The sequence below is a fragment of the Scylla paramamosain genome, chromosome 21 (assembly GCF_035594125.1).
Source record: "Scylla paramamosain isolate STU-SP2022 chromosome 21, ASM3559412v1, whole genome shotgun sequence".
Classification (NCBI taxonomy): Eukaryota; Metazoa; Arthropoda; class Malacostraca; order Decapoda; family Portunidae; genus Scylla; species Scylla paramamosain.
Window position 1 is genome coordinate 15,206,479 of NC_087171.1, and position 11,434 is coordinate 15,217,912.

General features: G+C 35.0%; 1 protein-coding gene across 2 annotated transcripts; it reads left to right on the forward strand.

Annotated features, from left to right (window-relative positions):
* Positions 1 to 2,403: 2,403 nt before the first annotated feature.
* Positions 2,404 to 10,614, forward strand: LOC135111086 (small ribosomal subunit protein mS35-like). Of its 2 annotated transcripts, XM_064024016.1 has the most exons (8): positions 2,404 to 2,545; positions 4,782 to 4,881; positions 5,964 to 6,057; positions 7,075 to 7,289; positions 8,144 to 8,283; positions 8,912 to 9,091; positions 9,998 to 10,169; positions 10,374 to 10,614. In XM_064024016.1, the coding sequence occupies exons 2-8, from the start codon at positions 4,800 to 4,802 to the stop codon at positions 10,493 to 10,495; spliced, it is 1,005 nt and encodes a 334-aa protein (XP_063880086.1). In that variant the 5' UTR covers positions 2,404 to 2,545; positions 4,782 to 4,799; the 3' UTR covers positions 10,496 to 10,614. The 2 variants fall into 2 exon arrangements, with proteins under 2 accessions (XP_063880086.1, XP_063880085.1); XM_064024015.1 differs by lacking the exon at positions 2,404 to 2,545 and having other exon boundaries at positions 4,550 to 4,881.
* Positions 10,615 to 11,434: the final 820 nt, after the last annotated feature.

Consider the following 11,434-nt stretch of genomic DNA (forward strand, 5'->3'; position numbering starts at 1 on the left):
TGAATTGTTCCAGTGCTAGAATGCTAGGATGAACAAGAAATGTTACATCCAGCAGACCAAATAAAGTGATTTTCACAGGAGGATAAAATAAATCTAAGCAGCTAGTAAAATTAACATTATCTATATACACAGGCAATTAATGACTTAATCTTTAACATGAATTATTCATTTCAAAAGCTGAGATATACAAGGTGGTTGCAACAGTTTATATAAAGATTCCAAATACCTGACTGGTAATTTTAAGGTTTATACTTTAAATTTCAATTAAATTTTAATTAAATTAAAATATTGCAATTAATGAAAAAAAAAAAACACTAGGCATAACTCTTTTTATATCCAATCTTTTTCATAATTAATTTACTCAGTCATAAAAATCCTAAAAGATCTTGTCAACTTTTGACTAAATTAAAATGTACATAGCACTTTCACATAATATATATATATATATATATATATATATATATATATATATATATATATATATATATATATATATATATATATATATATATATATATATATATATATACTTAATTCATACAGGTCATAAAAATAACTTTCTAGGAAAATGAAAGTTCTAAGTTGATAATGCAGAAAACCACAAGACACACTAAGTACTGTAAAAATCAATGTATTAAAGCAGAAAACTACCACACATACTAACTACATGTAAAAAGTAATGTACTATTTTTGGTCATGAGATGATGCATATAGAAAAAATTACATACGTTAAACATTAAATCATATGACATGAATAGATGTCTATAGATTTCCTAAGACAATGTACAATCTTGATCCAACATCTTTTTACTTATTCCTAAGTATGGTGAAACACCCCACTTCATTAGTCTTATGGACAGAAAGATAATAAATACTCTGGATCTTGACAGGGCATGATTATCTGCTTAGCATTTTTTTTTTTTTTTCATCTGGTGAAGCAATATATGTACTTCCTAGTCAGCAAGTTATGTACACTCCATGGATGCACATAAATTATTATGTATAGTATAACAATTTGTGAGAAACAAATTGATTGTACATGTATGAGCATCAGCTTTTTGACAATCGCACTTTACCAGTTCTCTCTCAGGCACTGTTGGACCAATTATGTGTTATGAAATGTAGCCATTCTGATTTTGTGGAGGCACAGATTCAAGTTACTTAAGATTGCAATAAGTCATATGATGTACAGAACTTTACAACACATTATTTGAGGAATTATTAAAATAATGTAGAAAAAAAAAAGGAAAGGAAAGTTTGTTTTGAAATTATATATCCTACATATTTTATTTTTTTTCATTATGTGACAAGACAAATAATTATTTAATCATGCAAATCAGGAAAAAAATGTTTTTTTTAGATGTATGTTAGTAATAACAGCATATGCACTTTAATTCCTATTTATAGATAATACATAATTATTTTCTTATTTTCAATGCATAATGAGTATGCATAGCATTGCTTTTTTTTTTTTTTTTGTTGTTGGTGTCATGATGGAGGTGATCATTTTGATGATGATGATGATGATGATGATGATACAAGAAATAAATGAAGTTAATTTTATGCAAGTCTTTAAATCTCCAACTTACTTCAAAATGCCCCTCTTACATTGTGTACTTCTGTATCTGTATATTGAAGACGTCGCTACACAGAAGTGTAATATGGATACAAAAGGCATTTCGGGAGAAGAAATGGTGAAACAAACATAATGCATGAGGAGCACGGGAAAGCAACAAAGGTTAGATTGGAGCTCTTCCTAAGCAATGAGGGAAAGGACACTCAAATAAAAACAGAACACATGAAAGCTAAAAGAGGCCAACAGGCTTACATATGGAATAAACGATCATTCGTTTGTAATAAAAATGCTCAGAGTTGGTCGTTCAAAATGGTCCGAGTTAGTTGAGATAAAGGTTCGAATTGGTATTTCAGAATGGTCCGAGTTGGTATCTCAGAATGCTCCGAGTTTTGGAAGGATTCGACTCACCATTCTTCAAGACATGGACGGATTTTCACAGTTGAAGACGAACTGGAGAAGTGTATCACGGCCAAAGGCGATTACGTTAAAAAAATAAAATAAAAAAAAAAGTCAAGTTAATCTTTGCTCATTTTTTGTTCCTTCTAAGTTAGGCCAAGAACTAAGCTGGAATAACTCTTATTAAATAAAAGGAGAAGCCGTTGGTAAGACACATCCCACCCGGCTAACGTCTGACAAATTAACCAGTGTGTCCCGTCTATGGGTGGTGTTAGTACTTGTCTGTTTCAACTCCCAGCCTGACAGACTTTGTGTGTTTTATTTATTTATTTATTTATTTTATTTATTTTATTTATTTATTTTTTTGTGTGTGTAACCGCGCCTAGACAGTGGCTGCCAAGGTTAAACCTTCTTTAGTTGGTAATGAGGAAGGCGTAGGCTCTAGCAGTGGACACCCGAAGGCAGCAGTGGATGAAAACAAGCAAAATAAAGAAAAGTTTGGCTGTGAGAAGGTGCTAGACAGCCAGCCATAGTGACAAGGAGGCAGGAAGGTGGATCACTACCACAGGGAAGGTAAGGTCAGGAAGTGTTAGAATAAATTTAGGTAACTTAACGTAACTTTTTAATGAAAAACTGAACAATCCACGGATTTAACTCATTTTAACGCATCTCACCTAATCTCCAGCACAATATATCCCTGTGTCAGCCTCGTCTCGTTGCTAAAAAACCGTAAAATTTAACTTAATGAAAATGTAAACAATCTGGGTCGTCTCTATTTATCAGCCATTATCTATCTTATCTGTGAGTGTTTTAAACCAATACGCAAAGCGGAGCCACATGACCAAGCTTTAATATCCGCTCGTTAGATATACCTGCCATTACTTAGTTTAAGTTTGGCGAGGGTTTAAATGAGTGAGAAGGGTTGGTCGTCCCCTCCACTGGCCCCCCACCGCCATCTTGGATAAGGCTCCCCAGCCCCCTCTGGTTCCAATATTATTTTTTTTTTATTTCCTAAGTATTTTATTTCGGCTTGTAGCTAAGATTTTATGGTTTGTAAAAATATTTCGTTGTTTTTAAGTTATTTGAGCGCGTGTGTTGCGTGTAAAGTGGTGATTTTGGCGTTGTTTTTATATAAATAAGAGGGCCGTTTTCGGCGTATTTTTTTACGGTCCCGAAACTAAATTTTTTATTTCAGCCTGTACTAGGTTCTTATTGGTTTTAAAAAATAGTTGGTGTTTTTTTAAGTGTGTCGCCGTCCCGCTCAGTGAAATGCGTGCACCGTGCACTTGTTTTTATTCGTGTTCAACTTCCAATAATATTGAATTTTTTTTCGGTAGATTTTTTTATTTATGCTTGTAGCTCACTTTAAATGGTTTTAGAAAATAGTTCAGATTTTTAAAAGTGTTTTCGGTTATGTTTAAGCCAGAATGGGTGGACATTTGAACGATTTTAAATGGGGTGAAGGTTCCAACAGTTTCCAGATACTTCTTTTTAAATATCTTTAATACTACTGCGTTTTGAAATGTGTTGTTATTTGTGGCATTAGTTAAAATGTGTGGCAAGTCTGAATTTATAAAGCATTCCTGTCTAGCTGCGCTTTTTAGAGGGGTCATTTTCAAAATGAAATACGTACGTACGTAAATAACGGTTGCTGTGACGTCATCAACCCCCAGCCGTGACGTCACAAGCCCCCCCCCCTCAGCCGTGACGTTATCAGAGTGGTACCTTCCCTAACTCCCTTCCAGTCCCTCCCAGTAAATATTCATTTTTTTTTTTTCAAGGTATTTCAAGGTGTGTGTGTGTGTGTGTGTGTGTGTGTGTGTGTGTGTGTGTGTGTGTGTGTGTGTTGCCTTATTTTTCGTTGTACAGATGGTGATGCAGTGTGTGTTGCTTTGTCTTTCGTTGTACAGATTGTTATGCAGTGTGTGTGTGTGTGTGTGTGTGTGTGTGTGTGTGTGTGTGTGTGTGTGTGTGTGTGTTGCCTTATCTTTCGTTGTACAGATGGTGATGCAGTGTGTGTGTGTGTGTGTGTGTGTGTGTTGCCTTGTCTTACGTTGTACAGATGCTTATGCAGTGTGTGTGTGTGTGTGTGTGTGTGTGTGTGTGTGTGTGTGTGTGTGTGTTGCCTTGTCTTTCGTTGTACTGATGCTTATGCAGTGTGTGTGTGTGTGTGTGTGTGTGTGTGTGTGTGTGTGTGTGTGTGTGTGTGTGTGTGTGTTGCCTTGTCTTTCGTTGTACATATGCTTATGCAGTGTGTGTGTGTGTGTGTGTGTGTGTGTGTGTTGCCTTGTCTTTCGTTGTACATATGCTCTCTCTCTCTCTCTCTCTCTCTCTCTCTCTCTCTCTCTCTCTCTCTCTCTCTCTCTCTCTCTCTCTCTGTATATATATATATATATATATATATATATATATATATATATATATATATATATATATATATATATATATATATATATATATATATATATATATAAAACCTAAATTCTGCTATATTTGGAAAGTCAGTTTTGCATAATAGTTGGAATAATTACATATGTACGATAATTTTACCAGAAGTACAATAATTTCAACCTGTGTAGTACGTTAATATGGCCAAAACAATCTGGCAACGCTGCTAACCCCCAAATGCTCGTGGTCGTCTGTAAACAAACCGAGTACAGGGCGTCATGGGAGGCAAACCATCCTTGTCTTTGGCGTCTTTATAACCATCTTAATTCCCAAATTTAACGGTTTAATAATTGACTAGTTCCTGATTGCCTCTGTGGCGTCGAGGCGGTGGTAAGCCAAGACTTCTAGTATGTTTCTCCAGAAGGTGTATGTGCTCGACATGAGGGCCCAGCAACTACTCCGGCCCCTTGCTTGCCGCTCACTGGCCACCTCACACCCAAGGGCGGAAATAAAGGCAGCAGGTAAGGAGTTGTGATGCATTTAGTAGTTAAAATATGGGTAATTGTCAAGAGCAGTTATTTTTATTTATTTTTTTTATCAGATAAAGATACATTTAGCACTTGAAATATGGGTAACTATCTAGATTAGTCCTTTAGAGGTCTTATTGTCGGTCTATTCTCTTCTGTTCTTTTACATATACCTTTAGATACGCCTAAAACGTAAATGTAAGGTGGGGAAAAAATGCCCCATCCTTAAGGGAATGTCCAGGGGAGCTTTATTCCCCTTGTCAAGTTAGGTTATATGATATTGGGTTAGGTCAGGTAATGCTAGGTTACATTAGTGTCCTTAACACCCTTAAAGGACAGAGGAGTGAAGCTCCCCCAGTTAGGTAATGATTTATATAAAAGTTTATGGCAACTAGCCTAATTGGGGGCTTCATCCCCCCTGGACACCACCTTAAGGACACTAATTTAATCTAACATCCTAACCTGTCCTAACCTAACCTAACTTAACTAAGGGAAGGGCTTTATCCCTCACCCCTGGAGCCCCATTTAAGGATGGAGGCACCTCTCCCCAACTTATATTGTTCAAGAAAGTAGTAGTAGCTATGAGGAAGAGGAAAATATATATGAGGAAAAATATGTGGTGAGCAGCAATGTGTAGAAAAAAAAAATATTGGGAGAAAAGCAACCTCTTTTATTAATATTCCCTAAAAAGTAATACATAGCTATAACCTAACTAGGAAGTTTGTTTCCCTGATTATGTTATATTATTTTTTATAGTAAATATATATTAAGTTATTCATTTTTAATTAATTATTATTATTATTATTGTTATTATTATTTAATTATTATTTAAATTAGTTCTTTTCCTTTTCCCGCATTTAACAAACCTGGAATCCTGTTGAAATATTTGTATTTTTGGTTGATGACAGTAAATGTGAAGGAGGTCTTGTCGTCCCAGAAATCTCTTTTTCACCAGATCCCAAAGCTTGTTGGTCATAGAGAAAAGAGATTAAAATTAATATAAATATTAGCCATGCTTATGTAAGTAAGAGGTGTAAGCAACAAATGTCTTATTATCTAACTTTGGATGATTTCAGCCGAAGAGGAATTTCGCACTCTGGAAATAGGAAGGAAGAAAAGAGAGAGATTTACTGCAAAGACATTCAAGCCTGCCACTATGTTGCCTCCCAGGTTAGCTGATTGCTCTTAAGCTTTTCATATGACTCAAACAATAAAATTGTCCATTCATTGTACAGTAAAACCTCCATAAACTGAACCATATGGGGCAAGGTGGCTGATGGTTTATCTGAAAGTTTAGTTTATCTGACAGTATACATTTTTGGCCAGTTTCTATGTACATAAACATGTATGTTTATTGTTACTTATAGCTTATTTGTTAACACATTATAAACACATTTTAAGCCCCAAGATTTACAGCACATTTTGTTATAACATACTATACACAATGCACTAACTGGTCATGTAAGAGTTCACTTAACATTACACAACTACACAGTTAGTGTTCACTTAAGAGCTCACTTAAATGTACACAACACACTGCTTACATAAGAGTTAACATTATGCACTGTACTACTAGTGTACTTTTGTTTGTCACTCAGAGTCTGAGTCAAAGATGTTGGCTGGTGGCTCTGGTATGATTGGGGATGGAGTGGAGCTGGGCAGACTGGCTGAGGAGGTTGATAAGGACATTCAGGTTATTTGATATTCAGCTTATTTGGGTTTGTTTTAGGGAGGTTTTACTGTATTCATTATAATTACTGTACTCATTATCATTTCATCATAGTTATTGTATTTTATCTAACAAAATTACTATGACTATACTGATACCATATGTTTGGAGGAGAAATATTTATTAAATGATAATGTATCACTTAAATTTTTAAGCTTTTTTTTTTCTTCCATTTCTTTCACATATGAAATGTGATTTATGGTAGATCAAGAAGAGTAAATGATATCTGAATAGGTCAAGAAGAGTGAATGATATGTGAATAAATTATCCAGTTTGTTAAAAGATACTCATGCCACCACAAGCTGTTTATCAAATGTGATCAAACAGCTCATTTTAATTTTTGAAGGAAGAAAACACTTTTCACTAATTTTTAAGATGCCTCTATACCTTATGAAAGTACAAGAAAACTTTTTGTGCATATTTTTCAGTCCATATGAATTCTGATTCTCTTCTTACAGGTACAAGCAACAAAAGACAGATCAGGATTGGGGTAGTGTGTGGCCAGCTGCCAGGACATTCCATCCGGCCACTGTGCCTTTCCCAGTACGGCAGGGATATCCAGCCTCAGGGCAGCCTACGCCAGACAAATGGGCAAATGCTGAACTAATGAAAATACCTAATTTCCTTCATCTGACTCCTCCTGTAATAAAACGACAATGTGAAGCACTGAAAAGTATGAACATTTTGTCTGTTGTTTGTTTTTTTAATTTTATTTATTTTTTTTTTTATTTTTTTTTATTTTATTTTATTTATTTTTTTTATTTATTTATTTTTTTATTGTGAATGGGAAATACAGAAGCAGGCAGTAAGTTTCAGAGTTTATGAGTGAAAGGGTGAAAGATTGAGAATACTGGTTAATTTTTGCTTTTGGAAGGTTAACAGAACAGAGTGAGAGAATGTATTCTCAATAATCTAGTCTGGGGGAGTTGGTATCATATGTAGTAATGAAATGCATTGGTTTGTCTTTGTGTGCAAGATGGATGGATATGACTGGGCAAAGCATGAAATTTTTAAAGTAAAGAAAGAATAGGAATAAAGAAATGAAGACAATAGAAAATACCAACTTTGTTGTTCAGGTAATTGCAAATATGTATACTCGTACATGGAATCTGCATTTGAAAGTGATGAAATTATGCTTGTAAAAAAGTTTATTGAAGATTTGGATAACAACAAATTCTTTATAGTATATTTCAACAATATTGTAAAGAGATTTACATTCATGAGAATAAATGCAATCAAGGAAGGAAAGAGATTATTCCTGAAATCTATGAAGCTACATTCATGTACTGTTTAAGTTCTCAGCCTTACATGAAATTTTTATCGTGAGTTCTATTTTGTGTAATCTAGTTCCTTGAGTGAATTACCCCCACAGAGTCACATGCTTCTTTCTAAAGTCATTATTTGTCTCATTTTCCCATTTGCAATGGATGTTAAGCACAGTTTTCTCTTACTCATTCCTTAATTAAATATTTTGAATTACTGGAGTGTTTAGAATTATGATATTACATGCAAAATTCTACCCAACAGAATTCTGCACTCCCTGGCCTGCTGGACTTGAAACTACAGCCAAACAGGAGAAACATTTTCCAGTTACTGTCTCCAAGAGTTCATATCTACACTCATCTCCTACTATAAGGGACCCAAAGGCACGAATAGTTACATTGAAGGTAGGTCTAAAAAGTTCAACTTGTACCAGCACAACCTGGTACAGTACCCAAAGTATCCTTCATGCTGGGCTCACTAACACATAGTTTTCCTCCCCTGTACTCTTAAGACAGTGTTCTTCAAATGATTTTTCATCACAATTTGGTTTTATTTTATATATAACCTTCATGACTGTACATCCAATCTATTGTATCTTTCCCTAACATGAAAACAAGTTTGCACACACACACACACACACACACACACACACACACACACACACACACACACACACACACACACACACACACACACACACACACACACACACACACACACTATTACAATTCACTTGTTTATGTATCTGTCTAATCAACAATGTGGTGACCCAATGAACTAGAGCTCACAACCTAGTACAGGGTCCCGACCTCTAATCTGAAGAATCTTTCTCTAAGAGACCAGGTGAAGGAAACATGTAAGAAAGGAATGAGCAGATTATTTATGGCAAAGAATGAAGGGAAAGATGTAGATGTTGATGTTTAAGCTATACTCATTGAAAGAAGTTTTCATGTAACAGTCAGTGATGGCATTGCATCTTCTATCATTAACATGTAAATTTTTAATAATTTGTTCATTTTTCCAATTTTCAAGGTACATCTGAGAAGCTTGGACTTGGATTACCACGGGCGAGACAAGCTGCTGCGCCTGGTGGGAGAGCGATATGATGCCGACACAGACTGCCTTACACTGGTGGCGGATCGCTGTCCACTCTCCCAGCAAAATTATGACTACTGCCAGTACCTCCTGACTGTCCTGTACAATGAATCTATGGTGAGAATATCCCCAAAAAATGCTTCCTAAACCTACTGATTTTGAGTTAACTTTCTACAGTGGATGTCCACACTCTTATTTGAACAGTTTCTCTGCTGTGGTGACAAAGGCTTTTGATTTATTAGTTGATGATGATGGAATGAAAATTTTTAAGCAGGATTGGTGTTAATGGATGGATGATTATATAATGAAAATCTATTTCTTTATATTCAACACTTGGCCTTTGGACTATCAATTTTCTCTCAATATTCAACACTTTGCCTTTTATATCATCAGTTTTCTGTCTTTTCCTCTTGTCTTTTCATTAGCATTCTCTGCCAATTGACAACTAATAATAAATAGTGTTTGTATCAATGAAGGAAAGGAAATGCTAACATTTATTCATTCCACATGCAATTGGAACAAAACAAGTCTCGTATCACTTTATGAGATGATGACCAATGCCTTTATAAATTAATTTCATAATTTCAGTATCATTATTTTGAAAGGCAAATTCACTGTTCAAGAGAATTAGCTGTCATTATTTAGTGATAGCTTGCCAAGAAATATTCTTCCAGTCCTGTATTTCATTGTTTCTCCTCAAGATCTTATCTTATTCTGTTTTGATCTGCTATTAACAGTTTACTTTATAATACAAAGTATTTAATGTTTCACGCTGTCATTGCTATTCCTCTTTTCCATGGTCATATCAATGAAATCTTCCTGTCATCATTTCACCTGTCTTTATATAGGCTTAGTTATATTAAAGTTAGAATGGGTTATCTTATTCTGTCTTATGATTTATAAAATTTTGAGGACATGCATTGATGCATTCTGCCTTTCTTGTGTAGGGGAAGACTAGATATACAGAAAAATCTTGGCATTGCTCTGTCTGTTGCATATCTAACTGACGAATTGATCTATTAGAAAACAGAGCCATGGGAACATGAGAAGGAACTGGTGGACCTCGAAAAGTATGTCTGGGAGGGCAGTCCTTCACAAGCAGCAGCACAGAATGTGGTAACTGCAAGGGGCATCAATGATGCTGAGGAACTTTTGAAGGAGTATGGACAGGTTGTGACAGACCTTCACAATGAGGGTGAGACTTATATTCTTTTTTTTATTTAAGTAATGCCAGACTGTGGAGCAAGTTTGTGATGCAATCACAATTTGAGAATTGTATTATATTACTTTTTCTAATTTTGTTACTTTTACTTTAGCTACAGTGGAAGCCTCACTGCTATGCATAATGGCTCTTTTTTTTTTATGAATAACATATACTTTATGGATTATTTCTTTTCAGGTGAAGATGAAGCAACAGTCTTAAGGTATCAAGAGAGTGTGATGAAGTTGTTGGGTCTGACTGATCCCCAGGACACTGCCACTGCCAGTGAACCTAAATATATTCAAGGCGAGGTGTGCTAAGAGGAACTTGAATTGATTCTCAAATTTTTGGGAATAACATGAACTCCATTTTTTATTGTATATTAATATGATCATGTAATTAGTGTTTCAAAGAAAAGTAGTAAAGAAATTGCCACAAATTAAATGTTTCATTTTCATGATTAAAATACAGTACACAAGCCTGCATGGTGAGGATCAGTCATTTTACCCATAGAGGCAACATTGTTAGGAAAGGTAGATGTAGATGTCTTGCTCACCTTTCAACTTACTGGCCTTATAGAAAGACAGACATACAATTTTCATTGTCCTTCACATCTAACATGTTTCAGCTCAAGCTGGCACAATAGAAGTCTTCCTTCTTTCACTGATCAAGTACTTCTCTGTCCTCTACTCCAGGTATCAAGGGCATCTATTCTACTATTGCATTTCCTCCCATACTCTAGTATTTCAAGCTATTCTATCTAGGCCTGCAGCTTTACCACATTTTCGTCAAGCTGCTTGATCTATCTACTCGGCAGTTTCCATTGTCCTCTCACTCATTAAATATTCAAAATGTTTCTTTCACCTTGCTACTCAGAAGACAGGTTAGTTAAGCTTCACAAGGGAAAATTTTTTTATTGAGAAAGTCCACTGACACTTCAAAGTATTCTGAACATAAGGGAATATTCAGATGAGATTATATGGACAGGCTCTCAATATTACTAATAGATGATAAACAGGCTTACAAGTATCATGAAAACTGGTAAACTGTCAAGCTGGGGGGCAGGCTTTATTTTTTCCCGTGTCATCTTTATTTCTTTTCCTCTAGTTCAGTTGTTCACGTGGTCGGTCCTACCCGTTTTACCTTCTGATGAATATCGACATTCTATTATTCTATTTATTTATTTATTTACTTATTTTATTTATTTATTTTTTTTTTATTCTATTTTTTTTGCATTCCATTCTGGTCTCACTATGGTC

Excerpts from the sequence above, each read along its gene's own strand:
- LOC135111086 (XM_064024015.1), top strand. The coding sequence starts at position 4,770 with ATGTTTCTCCAGAAGGTGTATGTGCTCGACATGAGGGCCCAGCAACTA. Across the intron at positions 6,058-7,074 it reads GCCACTATGTTGCCTCCCAG|GTACAAGCAACAAAAGACAG; the intron begins GTTAGCTGATTG and ends CTCTTCTTACAG. Across the intron at positions 10,170-10,373 it reads GACAGACCTTCACAATGAGG|GTGAAGATGAAGCAACAGTC; the intron begins GTGAGACTTATA and ends ATTTCTTTTCAG.